This window comes from Mesoplodon mirus, assembly GCF_964341445.2.
Source record: "Mesoplodon mirus genome assembly, chromosome: 12".
Lineage (NCBI taxonomy): Eukaryota > Metazoa > Chordata > Mammalia > Artiodactyla > Ziphiidae > Mesoplodon > Mesoplodon mirus.
The window spans coordinates 6341967-6359753 of NC_138988.1; the positions used below are offsets into that span (position 1 = coordinate 6341967).

The window sequence follows — 17787 nt, forward strand, 5'->3', positions numbered from 1 at the left end:
GTGGTGGATATCGGAGCTGGTGCCCACAAAAAACGGAAACAGGAAGGGAGCCAGAGCAGGGGTGACCCAGGGCATGAGCGTGGAGCATCGACACGTCATGGGGGTGTCCTGAGGGTCAGCTGAGGAAATGCTTGGGAGGATTTGGTGCAGGGCCTGTTGCTTAGTGGAACCCCAATGGATCTGGTATCATCACTGTTATGACCATCCCCACGGCCAACCGCCCACAGGGCACCTCCCCCAAGCAGCCCCACAACAGCTCAGTGAGCCTGAGGCGTGTCCCGGGGGAGGGATTATGGAGGACCATGAAAGGGATGGTTTGACAGGGCCGAGAGGGGAATAATCTGCTGGTGCTCTCGTGGGCACTCACAAAGCCGGGCACCAGAATGGCCCCATCTGAGCACTGATGTGTACCAAGCCCACTCCTACCTCTCCTGCTCACCTGGTTAGTGACTTTCCTCTGATCTCCCAACTCTCTCTTTCAGACCCTTACTTCCTACCTTCTCCCACAACTGTATAAGGCTTGTTCCTCTAATAAACACCTTATTCCATAATACTCATAGTGGTCCTGTTTCCCAGACTGAACCTTGACGGACAGACTTAAGGTGTCAACGTGTCAAAAACTGGTGAACCTGGGTGATTGTTGAACCTTTCTTACAACTTCTCTGTAGAATTCAAATTTTAAATAAGATTTTAAAATTAAATATTCTGAGGAACGAATCACGAGGGAATGAATGTTGTTAACTCAATGTGCTCCTATTATCCTAGTTTTAGACCTTCATTTAGTTGACCACATTTAAGTTTCTTAGAACAGCGAAAGCACCTCCCTTCTGTGGCTCAGAATCATTTTCTATCCACTCATTCCAAGACTTCTGGGGAAGTCCAGTTCCAACTCCCTGGATTTTGAGCCCAAATCTCTCTCTGTTGGGGAAAAATATTTTGTGTGTATCTCTCGTTGTTTTGATGAAAGAGGCTATTGTGACCCCCACCCCAAAGAACTGAAGGTCTGACATTGTATATCATAGAACCTTTATTATTTTTCCTCTATATTCTTAGAAACGTACATAACGCCCGTGCTCTAGTTATAACACCATTTATAGACATTTAAAATGCATCTTCATGTATAAATATTTTACATTTGGTCCATAGAACAGATAATTTTACTAAATAATACTGTAATTTTTTTTAAAACAGGCTCTGTATATAGTTTGAATATGTATATATTACATATATTTTTTTAATATAGAGATAGATTTACTTGGTGTTCTGAGAATAAATCCTTATTGCAAAAAAAAGCATATATGATAATACAATATCTTTCCCTCCCCAGGGCAAATACTAAAAAAAGTTACACATATTCACAGTTCTCACAGTAATTGTACGACACATAATATTGTGCTATATAAGTAGGTTTGGATGGAAATCAGTTAAGGGATTTCTTGCCAAACATCTCACTTAGATTTGATTACAAACATTAAATACGCTGCATTTGTCTTCGAAAGACTTGTTCTTAGTTTCAGAATGAAGAACAAAGAGAAAGTTAAAGTCTTCCTGCCCTTATTCTAAAGGAATTCACACAAAGGATGGGGGGTGGGACCATGAGACACAGTGAAGGGTTCCTTTTGTTCTAAACCCTATAATTTAACAATACATATGCATTTTGATCCTGGATTCACCAGTTGGCATTTGGGATGCCTTAGTAATGAGACTATTTTACAGATGACTTCAGGAAAAGCTTTTAGGTTTCCTACACAATATCAAATGAGACCCTATGTACCAAGCGTGAGGATGAATGTACATATGTGTGCATTTATATGTGTACACAGACTTTTTGTTTTTTCTCTACAAGAATGTGCTTAATATTCTGAGGGTAATACCTTATTGCAAGAACTGGTATGCTGGTCACTTGTGGACGAGGATGACAGCTTAAAAAACCCACAGTCACAGTTATTTACCATAGTTATTAAGGATTAGTCGTAAAACACAACTCGTGAGTTAACTAGCTAAGGAGTACAGGGCACAACATACGATTTGCTACATGGGAACCCATGTTCCTGGCAAATGAGAAGCGCTGAGTTGCTGGAGCTTGCAAGAAACTGTCTTTACCCGATTTGCTGCCACCATTGTGGAGCCCAGTTCTGGAACGGAACAAATACTACTTCCCGACGAAGCAGCTTTAATCTCGGAAGCACTTGGCGGGGCAGGTCTGGATTAACACTAGCTCCTCAGTTACTGGGCTGGCAGGTTTTAGTGGCAGTGAGGAGATTCTCACTGGGGAACTTCAGAGAAGGGGACAGGGCAGCAGCCTTGACTGGGGTTGCAGTGAGGGAGACATTTTAAGAAGGAGACGGAAAGATCACTGGATCCACTTTGCCTCAAGGACAGAGCCTCGCTCTGATTTCCTCTGCAACTGCTCTGTGCTCTGCAAAGCCGGGCAGCCTAAGAGAAACTGGGGCTCCTGATTAGGGAATTTCCCCAGCGGGATCTGAGGTCCCCGGAATGGTGATTAAAAAATCAATTGTGCTTGTGGCCGTTTTCCGAGGAACAGCGCCCACCGGGAACGATCGCTGCTGGGCCAGGCGCAATCAGAATGGCGTGGTGAGAAGCGGGGCAGTAGGGGGGGCAGGAAAGCTTAGTGCAGAGATGCTCACTCCGCCCGGCGGCAGGGAAACAGGACACTGGGCGGAGTGCTTGAGAAAGCAGTTCTGGGAATACCGAAGGGGCTGGGGGTTGTCAAGCTGCCTCGGAAAGGAGAAAACCAAAAAACGAAAAGAGCTCTGCGGGCTCTCTGCTCTTAAGAGTGAGCTCTCCCTGGAAATGTCCATTATACAAAATGCCCTTTTCATGTGCACAGAGCAGTGTTCCGACGGAACCGAACTCCTGCCAAGTCCGAGATAACAGTCATGGGTTTCGGCAGTAAGAGAACAGTCAGGAATACAACTAAAAGCCAGGAGTGTGCGGCCTCTCCGCATCACACTCGCTGGCAGGATAAAAATGATCTATCACAGCGGTCACACAGGCCGACTGCTTGATGCTGATGGGGCCCAGATTCAAAAGGTCACCAGCCCGCAGGTGCTGGAGCCATCGGGCATCTTCTTTGCCCACGGCGGGGCCCACGGGGGTGTGACTGTCCCCACCTCCCTCTCTTTGCATGGTGATGGTGTCTGGACTCGCCACTCGAGGTAGGTTGAGATAGACAGTATCTTCAGACATCAAGTGGTGGTCGTGTGCAGCCAGGGTCGGGGTGAGAGTGTGGGTGGGCGAGCCGCCCTGCACCCCTAGATGTAGGCCTCTTTGCTGGCGGAGCCGCTGGCCTGGGGCTGCTCTGGACCATTCTCGGGGCGGACAATGTCTTCGCTGGGCTGGATCATGACCTGGATGCGCTGTGGACAGCGGGAGGATTCAGGCGGGGATGGAAGGGGGCTGGCCTCTCGTTGGCCCACCCTCTTCTCAAGTCTCCCCTGTTTGTTCTGCCTGCGAGGTGCTCCCAGGTGCCAGCCCCCTCCTGCACACCTTCCAAAGCTCCCCTGGGCCACGCCCACTCCCTCGCACTTGGGTCACTGCAGTCACTGCCCCCAGCCCTCCACTTCCACTCTTGCCCCTCATCCCCTTCATTCTATTCTCAACACCCCAGCCAGAGGGGTTATGTGAAAACAGAAGTCAGATCACATTCCTCTGGTCCTCAGGACCCCACAAGGGCTCCCATTTCACCAAAGTCCTGCAAGGCCCCACAGGACCTGGCGCCCATCACCGCAGACCTCAGTGTTCTCCCCTCACCCCCTTGCTCACTACACTGAGCCACACTGGCCTCCTCACTGCTCCTCACAAGCACCAAGCAAGCACCTGTCCCAGGGCCTTTGCACTTGCCGTACGCTCACCCAGGGACATCCAGTTCAGACAGTGACACAGCTCGGTCTCTATCTCCTTAGGTCTTGGCTCAGCGTTATCTCCTCAGCGAGGCCTTGCCCAGCACCCCCTGCACCCTCTTTCTCCATATTCCTCATCCTCATCAAATGTGACTTTATTTTGTTAATTGCTGATCCTCCTCTCTCAGAATGTAAGGCCCATGAGGGTGGGATTTTGCTCACGGCTGTGTCCGCAGCACTGACAACAGTGTCTGGCACATAGCAGGTGTTCAATGCATGTTTGCTGAAGGGGTGCCACCACACACCCCCTGCCATCCTGCCCCATCAGCGCACTGTCCTCAGGCGAGTCTTCCCTTTCCACCACTGGGCCTTTGCACAGGCTGTGTTCCCTTCCACAAATGCACCCCTTCTGCCTCTCTGCCACTCTAAGACCTGACTACCTTTTGAGACACAGCAGCGAATCATGGTAAACAAAAGTGTCGGACCTGGAGTTGGAAGAAAGGGCTGTAAGGCCCCAGCTCTGCTAATACCTGACTGCAAGGGATGCGAAAGCAGCTTCCCCACCCGGCGCCTCATGTGCTCTTTCTGTGAAGGGAGGAGGCTGGCCCAGCAACTCCGGGGGCTGTGCACAACACACCACCCCTATGATGCAGACCTTACAGGCCCTCCTTCTGGCTCTGAGCGTGTCTGGCAGGGACATCTTGGTGGGGAATAAGGCTGAGAGGCACAGACCTAGGTCCTCCCAGCTGTGGCCTTCCACCTCCTCAGGGAAATCTCCCCAGGCTACACTTACTTCATCAATGTCTCTGCACCTGGACCTCCAGCACTGCCTTGTTTCACTCAAGAATTCAATATAATTTAACAAAGAGCTGACATGGACCTCGCATGCGCCAGTGGGTCCTTGCTGGGGGCAGCGTGCCTTACATGAGGTCTAGAGTTAAGCTCTTAACACATCTGATCCCACCCTCACCTGCTCTGAAACCTCAATGGCTCCCCATTTGCCACTGGATAAACTCAGGGTAAAGTCCAAAGTTCTTGTCCTGATTTTCAAAGCCCTTCATGATCTGGTCCAACCTTCTTACATTCCCAGCCTCATGTCTTATCACCTCCCTGCACCCCTCCCTACTCTATCCTCCAGCCTCACTGATCAGTTTATACCCCTGGGACTTTGCACACACTACCCATCCCCTTCCAGGAACATTCTCTCTGCTTCTACTTTTATTATTATTTTTTTTAATTGAAGTAGAGTTGATTTTATGTTAGTTTCATGTGTACAACACAGTGATTTGGTTATATATATATGTGTGTGTGTGTGTATATATATATATATATATACACACACACACACATATCCTTTTTCAAATTCTTCTCCCTTATAGGTTATTACAAAATATTGAGTATAGTTCCCTGTGCTATAGTATGTCCTTGTTGTTTATCTATTTTATATATAGTAGTGTGTATATGTTAATCTCAACCTCCTAATTTATCTCCCCTTGGTAACCGTAAGTTTGTTTTCTATGTCTGTAAGTCTATTTCTGTTTTGTAAATAACTTCATTTGTATCTTTTTTTTTCCCCCTGCTTCTACTTTTAAGTCTGGCTAGTCCTTAGTCCTCTTCTTTGCTGTCCCCTCTTTAGGAAGCCTTCTCTAATCCTCTGAAATGCAGGAGGATATCTCCCTGGTTCACCCCAATCGTGACCTCTGACACTCTACCTTCACTGGCTATCAACTTGTCTGTCTCCCCAAATAGACTGTGCTCCACGAGTGTAGGCGTGGTGCCCAACAGAGTGGGGAAGGGGCCCAGCGACAAGGAGGGTGGAGAAGGGACTTACCTGCTTCAGGGAGCCCTTTAAGGTGAGGAACATGTAGGCCATGTACCCCGGGATGAGGACCATGGAAGACAGGGCCATGAGCCAGCCCACACCCTGGCCCCACTTGGGAAAAACGTAGCTTCCCATGGTGAGAGGGGTCATCTGCACAGCACTGAAAATGAACACACCCTGGGGAGGGACAGGAGAGAGGAGGGGGGCAGGCAGTCACCCAGACTGGACTGCCCAGGCCCCTCCCTAGACCCTGAAGCTGATAGGTCCACTGCCTTCCCCCCATGCCCTGGGGCTGACCCTCACAAGGGCCCAGCATCTTGGGAATCCTGCACCCAAGGCCACGGCTAGGACATAAGGTGCCTTTGTGTATAACAGAAGAAGCCACTGTTTCCGGGAGGACCAACAGAAAAAGGTGCCTTCTCTGTGGCAGCCAATAGAAAAGGGCATCCCTTCTGGGAGAGCCGACATGAAGAAGGTGCCCTCTCTGGAAGGACCAATAGCAAAAGGTAGCTTCTCCGGGAGGACCAATAGGAAAAGGCATCCCGTCCTCCAGGTTAACCAGTTTGTCAAGCAGAACAAGGGTGGGAGGTCGCCCCCAGTTGGCCATTGGCTGAGTGTCCCTGTGCAGGACACAACATATGCAGTGGCCCAGCCCCACTGCAAGGACCTGGGCAGCCCCTCCCAGGCCTGCTCATGCTTCGGTTTCCCCTTGCAGGAGGGAATGAGGGATGCTGAGGATAAGAGGCCTCCCCGTGTGACTGGTTTGGCTTCAGAATCAGGTTTGAGCACAGCACCAGCCCACTGGGTGATGCTGGCTGGTGAGCCCCGGTACCGACAGCAGTAAAGTGGGGCAATAACGCCTATTGTGCTGATGTTTGAGGATGCTGCGGCGTGTCTGGTGCCATGCAGGGCCCAGAGTAGACGCTCAGCACAAATGAGAGAATAGTATTCCTAAGGAACAGAGGTCTGTGGGCCTCTTCCACCTGCCTTTGGCTCCAGAAGTGTCTCTCTGGGCCTGAGTCACCCCAGGGCCTGGTCTGGCCCTGCCCTTACCGCTACAATGATGGGGGTGAAGAAGGACCAGCAGAGCTTCCACCAGATGCAGGGCCTGGAGCCAACCATCTCTTGGATGTTGTCATAGAATCGGTTGACACCTGTGACAATTGCAGAAAGAGCAGGAGGGATGAGCGGGCCGTGGGGACCGCAGGCTCAAGGCCCCGACCTGTTGTTTTCTCACAGTGTGACCACGGGCAAGTCACCTAACATCTCTGAGCCTCAGTTTCCTCATCTGTAACATGTGGCTAATGCTGTGGGGTGGGGGTGGGGGTCCTTATTAGCTAAGTATTCAATAACCAAATCCCCCAGCAAACGGGTTGTATGGGAAAGCAAGTCACCTGAATGTGAAAACATCCACCAACAAAAGGAGGTACTTACAAAAAGCATCCCGGTCACTCTCAGTGTCCCTCCCACCCAACATCTCTCCCAGCCATTCCTTCAAAGCTTTGCTGGGCAGGGGCGGTTTTCCCTGCTGATCTGATGCATAAGCAACTGGTGATAGATTGCAAATTGCAAAGAAGAACTGCCAATCTTGCAACAAAAAAAAAACCCAAAAAACAAACCACTGCAGATGTCCTGAAGTTCATGAGAGTGACACTGGGCACTGGACACTGCTCAGATTATTAGCAAAGTCACTGACAGTGAGGACCTGACAGCGCTAGACCAGTTAGAAAGCAAGAAGAAAATGATGAGGAAGGGTGAGATGGCAGGACTACAAACAACATACACAGAACACCAAGGACCCAGAGGGACCCTGGACAACACTGCTTCCAAAAACGTCATCTTGCTGTGACAACCAAAGTGCCCGGAAGGACAGCCTTTTCACTATTACGCAGTTGGGTCTGGAAACTTAGTCCACAAAATCAACAAATAAAAATCATCATGTCCTACATTCTAAGATAGTGCATACTTTTAATTATGGCCTAGCTTTTAAAAAATATTTAACTTGAGAACTTTTTTATAGTTTCAGTTTCCTTTCTCTAGATAAAATCTCAAACAAGTCTTTTATGGCAAAATTTATGAAGAAGTGTTGACTCCCATTTTAAATGAGTTTATTTAACTCTTCTTCTTATGGTATCTTCTAAACATGGGACGTCCTGTGCTAATTTCATCGAACTGCAATGAGGACCAAATAAATTAATGTATGGAGAGGGCCTGGTGTTCAAGTCGTATTTGCTGAATGACTGAAGAAAGGAATGAATGAATGAATGAACAAATGAACGAGGGAGGGAGGGAGGAGGGGTTGGTGCTTACCATAAAACCAGGAAATGGAGACACATTCAAAGAACACGAGGAACAGCAGGCTCATGCCACTGGCGGAGTAGTAATCAAAGAGTTTGAAGACATAAATGCCCCCCTGCGAAAGCAAAAGAGGTGAGAGAGGGTCCACTTCCCCTGGGGACCAGTGCATTCAGTTCAAGGTCAACACAGGCTGTGTAGGTTGGGATTAGACTACACTGCAGCAAGAAGGCTTGAGGGTAGATTAGAGGAAGCACAGAGGTCTTTGCGACCCTGCAAGGATGTGGACATGGACTCTGGGGACTGGGAAGAAAATGCCCAGGTGGCGGAGGGAAATGTCCCATTTCTGGGAGGGCTGGAGGGCAGAAAGAGGAGCTGGTCATCTGAGCCATCTGTTCACAATGTTAAACCAGTCATGTCTCTCTCTAGAAGCTCTTTCATAGCTTAAATAAGACTGTAATGTAATATATAAAATGTAAAGAGATGTAAAGTAAAGTAAAATAAAATAAAATCCAAATGCCTGCCCTGGAAGGTCCTGCATGATCTGGTTCTGCATCCACTACCTACTCCCCCACTCCCTCTGTCGCTACCACGCTGGCCTTCTTTCTGTCCCTCAGCTTGCCAAGCCCATTCCCACCCCAGGGCCTTTGCATCTGCTGTGCTTTCCTCCCCTAGCTAGATCTTCCCCTGGCTGGCTCTTCCTTGCCATGTGAGTTTCAGCTGAAATGTCACTTCCTCAGAGGGACTGCCCTGACTACTCTGTCCAAGGCACCATCCTACCCACCCCTGCTATTCATTCTCTGTCCCACTATCCTCTGTTCTTCATGGCATTTAATGATCTAATTCGCATGTCAGTCTTGTCCACCAAAATGATAGGTGAGATGGGACAAGGCTGGGGCACAGAGGGCCTGGGAGTGGCCCCGGGAAGGCAGCAGCAGAGGTGTGCCATGTGCTGACGCGCTCACCTGGGTGATGTTAGACAGACCGATCAGGTAGGAGACGATGCAGACGGCGGCGATGAAGAGCTCCCTGCGGTTGCGGAGCAGCCTGGGGTACTCATCCACCAGGGCAGTGATGAAGCCTTCCACGGTACAGAACTGCGGAGGGCAGAGGTCAGCCACCCCAGGCAGCCCCAGCCCCACCCACCCAAAGCCTCACCCTGTGGGGACGGCAGGGCCAGGGGAACCCTGGGTTCCAGGCCTGACTCTCCCTCTGCCTCCCTCTGTGACCTCAGGGAATCCCTTCCTCCTGGGCATCAGTTTCCCCATCTGGAAAATGGGGAAGGTAGCTGAGCTGAATCCTGAAGTCTCATGTGGTAGAACATCCTAAGGGTTTGAAACCCTTGGCCAGCTTCTAGGGGGCCTAAGACAATGGGCTCCTCTCCCTGCTTGGTCCTGGACCAGTGAGGCTGGGTGGGGTCTCCTCAAGGTGCCAGGGAGGGCATCCTCACCTGGCTGTCAATGCCCAGCATAAGCAGCATGGAGAAGAAGAGGATGGCCCAGAGGGGAGAGATGGGCAGCTGTGTCACCGCCTCCGGATACGCCAGGAACGCCAGCCCAGGGCCTGTGGCAGGAAGCCAGAAGAGGAAGAAATACAAGGCGCTGAGCACCGGCGGCATCCCCAGCGCACCCACTTCCTAAGCTTCATTTCATCTCGTCTTCAGAGTAAACGTTTCGGTGACTGTTATCAGCCTCCTTTTCCAGACAAGGAAACAGTTGGGGGGAGGCAGGAGGCTACAGAGTTGGGTTCAGAGGCAAGAGGACCAGTGAGATAAGAGGAGGGACTGCGGTGACCTGGCCAGCGGTGGGGACTGGGGACAGCGCAGGTGCAGACAGGGGGCCAGATGGAGAGATACTCAGGAGGCAGAGTGCGCAGGCCCTGGTTTTGGTTGGTTTGTGAGGGAAGGTGAGGGAAGACAAAGGAAGGGTCCAGGATGATGCTGGGGGCCTGGCCTGGGCAGTAGACACTGGAACCCTTTGCTACGATGGGAGAACAGGGTAGGAGAAGGCTTGAGGAGTTTGGGACACTGTGAGTGTCTGGGGGTGGGTATTCAGGAGATCAGGGAAAACCGTGGAAGAAAGAAAGAGACGGTAACCTCTCTGGGGTCTGGCTCTGGAAAGGGGGTTGACTGGGAAGTTCCAGAGAAATGAGATGCTGCGTTGCCCGTGCAGCGGAGAGCAAGCCCTTGGAGGGGAATGTTCCTTTCCACACGACACGCCCAGCTCCCCACGACAGAGAAGGGACAGGTCACATTGCCTCCCTGAGCCTCTGCTGAGCACATAGTGGGTCCCCCGCATTTGAGCAGGGAAGGGGGTGTGCCTGGGGCTGTCCTTGGACCCTGTGGCATGGATGACTGTGTGGAGAGCAGAGTGGGCACAGCCCACCCGGTGAGAACCTTTTTGCAACTGGGACAAAAGCACCGATGTGGGTGCTTTCAGTCACAATGGTGAAGGTGTCTGGGTTGGACCAAAGTTGATATCCCAGGGGACAAGAGTAGGTCTGCTCCCCTCAGATGTCCAGGATCTGCTGGAGGTGCCAGTGTGGCCTGGCTTCACAACCAGCCAGGTCTGGGGCCAACTCCAGTCCTACCACCTTTGAGCTCTGTTAATTTGGGTAAGTGACCTTGGTGAGTCTCGGTTTCCTCACCTATGAGATGAGGATAACAAGAGCACTGACCCCATAGTGTTGGGAAGATTCAGGGACACCGTCCATGTAAATGCTCAGGGCACTGCTGGCAGGTAGGGACACTCAACGCCAGCGAGCCACGGTGGTGATGACGGTGACAGCGATGAAGATCGCAAAGTCCGCGGGGTTAGCCCCTCCCCCCAGCCCTCCCCAGTGCGGTGCTGACCTGAGGCCGCCACATCAGCAATGGACCTCTTGGTGACATGGGCCATGAAGCCCACGATGGAGAAGATAACAAATCCTGCGAACATGCTGGTGCAGGAATTGATGCAGCAGACGATGATGGAGTCCCTGCAGAGAAGGGGGGGTGGGGTCAGGAAGGGTGGGGCTGGCGGGAAGGTGAGCTAGTGGGCTGTGGTTATCAAGGAGCCAGGCGGAGGAGGGTACCTGTGAGCCGAGCTACTGGTGTGCCCACCCCCAACCCCGGGAAGGGGCGGAACCGGAAGGAGTGGCCAGAAGGTTTTGGCTCAGAGATGGGTGGAGTTGACAGGCCAAGGGAGGGGCGTGGTCTCGGAGGGGCGTGGCCGCGGGGAAGCACCTGTAGACGTTGTTGTGGAAAGAGTTGTAGCTGCCGAGAGCGATCAGGGATCCCAGGCCCAGCCCATAGGAGAAAAAGATCTGGGTAGCCGCATCCAGCCACACCTATAGGCAGAATGATTAAAAAAAAAAAAAAAGTCAAAGTCATAATCGTAGCCTGGAACGCCCCAGGGCCTTTTACACGTGCTAACCAGCTCTACCAGGCAGCAACCCCAGTTCACATAAGCGGGTCCGAGAGGTGCGATAACTTATCCTAAAGGTGGTAAACGATGGCTCAGGACTCAGATGTGCTCTTAACCCAGCGGGGGGCGCTCCAGGACCAGGTCGGGAGGTCGCTCACCTCAGAGTCCGACAGCTTGCGGAAGTTGGGCGTGATGTAGAAGAGGATACCCTCCTTGGCCCCGGGAAGCGTCACTCCGCGGAAGAACAGGATGATCAGCATGATGTAGGGATACGTGGCAGAGAAGTAGACCACCTGGGAGGAAAGGGGGCGAAGGGTTACGCCCCTTCCAGCGCACCCATGCTTTCCTTAACCACTTTACCTACATCCCTACCTGTTGTGGCTCTGGGCTTGGTTCCAATTCATCTTCCTCCAGGAAGCCTTCCTGGATTCCTAACCTGCTCCTCTTGGCCACTTTTCTGAAGCTGCTCCTTGGTGCCTGAATCAACCAGCTCAGCACCCATTTTTTCCCCTTTCCCTACCCTTCCTATTTTTTATTTTTATTTAAAGTATTCAAATAATATATGTGGTGACAAGGAAATTTTTAAATTACATATGAATACACACACAAATTAGAGTTCTTTTCAACAGCCCGTAGAATACAAGTTACATGAGGGACAGGGCTTGTCGTGTTCACTTCTCTGTTTTCCCAGTGCCTAGAACAGTCCATGGTATATAGTAGACACTCAGTAACTGCCTGACAAATACATAAGTGCATGGATGTTAATATTTTAATATTCTCTTTTGAGACTTTCCTTTGCATATATGATTACATTTTCTTACAAATGAGGCGCAAAGTACATACTTGCCTTTTCATTTAACATGTTTGAAGTTAAAAAACACAGTACATACAGCTTTGTTTCTTGTTTCGTTTACTGAATGCTGTTTTACTGTCTCATAACACTGTGATTTTAATTATACAAAACAGTCCCTCAGGAGGTCCCACCACCCTTTTAAAAATTTCCCCTACTGTTATCCATTCAGGTTATTTCCAATTTTATGTGAGACTCAATACTACTACACTGGACACCCTGTAGATAAAACTTTGTCTACAAAATTATTATACTATTCTCGAGAAAAATTCTTAGAAGTGGAATTACTGAGTAAAAAGGAATACACTTCTCAAGGCTTTTTATCCACATTGCCTAATTACCTCCCAGAAACTGAACTTCGTCCAGTACTACAGACTGTGCCTTTCCCCCAAAGGGGCCAGCACTGAGGATAATCACCTTACAAATTATTTTAAATTGATAATCAAGAGACTGACGTCACTGTCTGAAATGGCATTTCTTTGCTCACCAGCGTGAAAGAGCAATTTTCAAGTTCAATAACCTCTGTACCTCCAAGTCTGATGTGCCCCTACTTCCCGGTCAGCATGAATTGTTCTCTGGGTTAGTCTCATCTCCCTGACGACTCTGAGACGCTTCAGGCTTAGGAAAGGCAGCCACGATCCAGCAGAAAAACCACTGTACTTGGAATTAGGAAAAGGGGATTTAAAACCATCTGTGTCACCTACAAGCTGTGTGACACTGGGTCAATTTCTTATCTTCTCTGAACCTAGCTTTTTCTTGTCTGGGTACAATCAACCTTTTTGCTCAGAAAGGTTGGGTGTATGAGGACATACAACATGCTTAATCCATGTCATCTATGTCTTGCTCGTCACTGGGTCTTTGGCATGGAGCCAGGTATACAGTAGGAGCTCAGTAAATGCTCATTGATAGACTGATTGACTCATTCAAAAGATGCAGTGAGAGGGGCTCTACTCTCTGTCCCCAAGAAGTAGTCAGTTTCCTAAGGTAGCAGGAACTTTAGGTACCACCCACAAATAATTATAATAGACATCATGTACTGAGTGCCGACTGTGTGCTAGGCATACGCTCTACATTCTATACAGACTGATTATCTCACTTAGTCTTTGAGACAACCCTGTAAGGCACTATTATTGTGACCATTTAGCAGATGAGGAAACTGAGGCTCAGAAAAGTGAAGTGACTTGCCCAAGTGCACACAGCTAGGGCCCAGGGGACTGACATTCAATTTCAACTCTGTCTCCTCCAAAGCCCTTGGGCCCTACATTCTTCTGCTACCTGAAGTTGGGCTGGGAGACACCTGTGCCCTCCTCCTGCTCACCTAGCCTAGGGACAAAGCAGAGATGTTTGACAGTGGCCTTGGTTCTGAGAACCCGGTGGGTCCAAAGGTCCCACCTGACTGCAACTGGGCAGCTTTTCGTTAGCTGGGTCCGTGCCCAAGTGTGTAATTCACTAAGGTTCTGTTTTGCTCGATTCAGCTTTTTGGGCAATCTGGACCTCCCTGTCTGAGCCTGATTCAGTTCAGTTCCTTTCTTTCCCTGACTTGCTCTAAGACCTCAGACAATACCCTTGCCCTCTGAGTTTCCTTCCGGTCCAGGCCAGTGAGAGACTTGGCCATCTTCTGTCCCCAGACTCCTGGGGTGGGGCTTGAAAACACAAAGAGGTGGGGGTGAGGCCAGTCCCCACCTCACCCCTGACCTGATTGGCAATTTAATCCCCAGGTGTCCCCAGGCTGGACATCCCAGCTAGGCACGGCTCTGCCTTTGCCAAAAACAAAAACAACAACTCCTCTTGCTAGCTTCTGATTTCTTTACAAAATCAGCAGCTCATTTGATTCACATAACAAACCAATGGATAAGCAGTTATTGGTCCCATTTTACAAAAGAGGAAACTGAGTTTCAGAGAGGCAAAGTGATTTGTTCCAGGTCACACAGCCACATAAATGGCCAACATGGGCCAGAACTGTTTGAACACAGGGCCTGAGTATTTAACCATTAACCAATCCATCTCTATTACCTCCTCAAAGGCCGGGATGTAACTGTGCTCACCTCTGGATCACCTGCACCTAGAACAAAGCTTGGAACAGAGTAGATCTCAGGGATGGTTTGTCAAATGGTCCAGGAGCCACATTTGCCCTCCGCTTTGCGATGGCTCTGCCCGGCCCAGGGGAATCTCGATCTCAAGGGACTCACCATGAGCCTGGCACTGCACTAAGAGCATGACTTGCAGTATTTCCTTTAATCCTTAAAACCGCCCAGAAGGTAGGTAATGATATTATTCCTATTTACAGGAAAGGAAACCGAGGTACAGAGAGATGAAGGCACCTGCTTAAGTCAAAGTTGGATGGGGCTCCTGGGAGCTATCGACTCCCCACCCAGAGCAGAGATCCCTCTGTAGACCCATCCCCCTTGGGTCCCCACTGTGCACACCTCTTACCTTTCCAGTCCAGCCAACACCCTTCCAGATACAGAAATACACAAGGATCCAGGCGATGGCCAGGGTGATGGCCAGAGGCCAGCGGATTTGACCTGGCTTATCCAGCCCATCTGTCATCTGATGCATGTTGCGCCTGGTGGAACATCGGAGGGAGGACAAAGTTACGTGGGGCTGGCGGGGGCTGGGGTGACCCGGGGGTGCCCAGGGCGCGATGGGGCTGATAGCTGTGACCACTGGGCTCCCGGAGCTGGGCGGGGACCAGGGGCCCGTTACACTGATCGGGAGAAGGAGCTGTTTGCTCAAGGGACCTGCCAGTGACTTAGTTCTGCCACCATGGCTGCTCACCTGGATGTCTGCAGCGGCCTCCCAGCAGGACCACCCCCCTTCACTTCTGCTCTGTCCCCACTCCGGCCCCTTCTAATGTCTGATCATGTCACTTTCCTGCTTAAAATCTTGCAGTGAATAGCTCGCTGTTGTTCTCACTGGCCCTCAGTGATACACCACCGCCCCTGGGGATGGCCCCGCACTCACTCCCAGAACTCCACCACGGCGCTGGTCATGGTGGTGGTGTTGACGATGCTGTAGTTGGAGAAGCAGCGGTCTGTGTTCCAGGGGTTGTCACACTGTTTCCACGGCAGTGTCTGCAAAGACACAGCGGCACAGGTAAACCACATAAGCCCCCAAGAGCTGGCGACAGTGGCCCCAGCACATCTCGTGCATCCTCACGGTCCTCTGAGCCTCCTCACAGCCACTACCTCAACCTCCCATTCCCAACAGCTCCAGATGCAGGTCATGTTGTCATCCCCGTTTTAGAGATCAGAGAGGGACAGCAACTTGCCCAAGATCACACAGCTACGTGTCTAGGGCTGAAAGTTGAACCTCAGCCTTTTCACTCTGAAAACCAGCTCTCCGAGCTGTACCGTAAGGCATCCTGTGTCCACCCTGGGGCCACTTCCCAGCTACGTGACCTCGGGTAAGTAACCGTGCCCATCTGAGCCCGTGCACGATGAAGTTAACAGTGAACACTTACAGTACTTGTTCCTTGCTGGGTATGGTTCTAAGCACTTTACACCTGTTACTCCTTAGTCCTCACACAACCGTATGAGGTGAGGTGAGTTTTACCTTAAGCCCCATTTTATAAATGAGGGCACTGTGGCTCAGAGAGGTTAGGTCTCTTTCCTGAAGCAGCACGGTTGGTACAGACTAGGGTCAGGATTTGAACCCAGGCTGTCTGGGTCCATATAATATGGGCGAATGGTGCTATGACGAGGACACAAGGGCTGCTGAAGACAAACCGCGCCCACCACCCGGAGGAATGGCCCTGTCGGCAGAACGGTGGTCCCAGTGGAGGGAGGGTGGGGTGTGGGTCTGGCTCCTTCTGGGGGGCAGGTGGTCCAAGGGGTCACTCACTGTGGTGAAGGAATTGTACAGGTAGTAGATGGCCCAAGAGATGATGACAATGTAGTAGATGTTCAGCCAGAAGGACAGCACAGCAGCGGCAAGGCCCACACCTGGGACCAGACACACCATCAGGACCTTCATTTCATACAGTAATAATCATAACCATCCCAGCTCCTGTCATTGTTGCCATTTTCCAGGACATCTACAGTGTCATTGGACCTTGGAGAGAAGCAGGGACTTGGCTAAGGTCACACACGCATGGCAAGTGAGGGAGCCAGGACTTGCGTCTGGGGCCCAGCACAGGCTGGCTGCAGGGCGGACTGGGGCCTTGGCTTGCCGGGCAAGCACGACCCTGCATGCGTCCACCCGAGTGTCCATCAGGCACTGAGCAAGAAAGCAGAGAGAGTCGCGCCCAGCCCCTGCTGGGGAAATGCGCTCACAGGGCAGGGCGGGCTGACGTGCGTGCGGGGCCTCTGGACTGGGTCCTCCTCTGACCGGCATTGCCATGGGTCACCTGGCCCCTGAAAGGGCTCCCCGCTGCTCAGACGTGACCCAACAGCTCCCTCTGTCCAGGGCCCGGAGCTGTGGGCAGGAGCACGACCACGATCCACAGCTCCACTCTGCACACTCACCCTTGAACATGGGGGCCAGCTTCCACACCCCCAGGCCCCCGATGGACGTGTACTGGCCCAGGGAGCACTCCAGCAGGAAGAGCGGGACCCCCGCAAAGATGAGCGTCAGGAAGTAGGGGATCAGGAAGGCCCCTGCGGGGTCGAGAAGAGAGATGCTCGTGGCCTTGAGCTTTGAGAAACCCGGTCGGTCAGAGAGAGCATCACAGCGGGGCGTTCTGGGGTCCCTGCCACGATTTCATTATATTCTGCCTTCAAAGCAGCACCCAAAGCCAAAGTGAGGACCGAGGACGTCCTTTGCTCAAGACCCATGCCCTGCACTTTGCAGAATGAAGACAGGAGCTTTTTGGCATCATTAACAGAAGACTACTGCCCTTTGGGAATCCTTTGGAAAAGGACAAGAAGCAGGAAGTGGGGCCTGGCACTCCCATTGGAGTCTTTAGGGGACCCATTTCCCCAAGGTCACCCCAGAAAATGCCTAAGCAGGACACTCCGTGTGTGTGTGTGTGTGTGTGTGTGCGTGCGTGCAGACCCAGCAGGAGGTCACCAGGCCAGCACCTACCGCCACCGTTTTTCCCGCAGAGATATGGAAACCTCCAGACGTTGCCCAGCCCGATGGCGTAGCCCACGCAGGACATGAGGAAGTCGAAGCGGCCCTTCCATGTGTCCCGGTCTGGAAGGTCTGCCGCCTTTTTCTGCACCTTGACCACCAGTGTTTTGGGCTTGTCATTGGCCACGGGGACCTCGCTGACCTCCGTGGAGATCTGCCCATCGGCCACCTTGCTACCATTGGTCGCCATGTCTCGGAGTTTGGACGCAGGGGTCCTGGCAGACGGACGTGCGATGTCAGCCCTGGTCCACGTGGACAGCAGTTTTGTGGCTCAAGGTCACCCTAGGAGAACAGAGGGATAGGGTGACAGGCAATGAAGGTGTTAAGATCCTGGAGTCGCCCCAAAATAACAAAACAAAATAACCCACAAACCAAGGGACGAAGAGGGCTCTCCCTCTTTCTCCTGCCAGCTCCTGCCCCAGGAGAAAGGAAGATGCCTTTTGCTTCCAAGGTCATCATGTGAGAATGTGGTCTCGACGT

The 17787-nt window shown here is 51.4% G+C and overlaps 1 protein-coding gene across 1 annotated transcript; it reads right to left on the reverse strand.

Moving 5' to 3' along the window:
- Positions 1–3275: 3275 nt before the first annotated feature.
- SLC6A1 (solute carrier family 6 member 1) lies at positions 3276–17497 on the reverse strand (the record flags this gene model as incomplete). Its single annotated transcript, XM_082639102.1, has 14 exons — positions 3276–3380; positions 5695–5862; positions 6739–6839; positions 7996–8098; positions 8946–9077; positions 9431–9543; positions 10832–10956; positions 11204–11307; positions 11543–11677; positions 14668–14800; positions 15199–15308; positions 16078–16178; positions 16701–16832; positions 17260–17497. 14 exons carry the CDS (start codon positions 17495–17497, stop codon positions 3276–3278), a joined length of 1800 nt encoding a protein of 599 aa, XP_082495228.1.
- Positions 17498–17787: the final 290 nt, after the last annotated feature.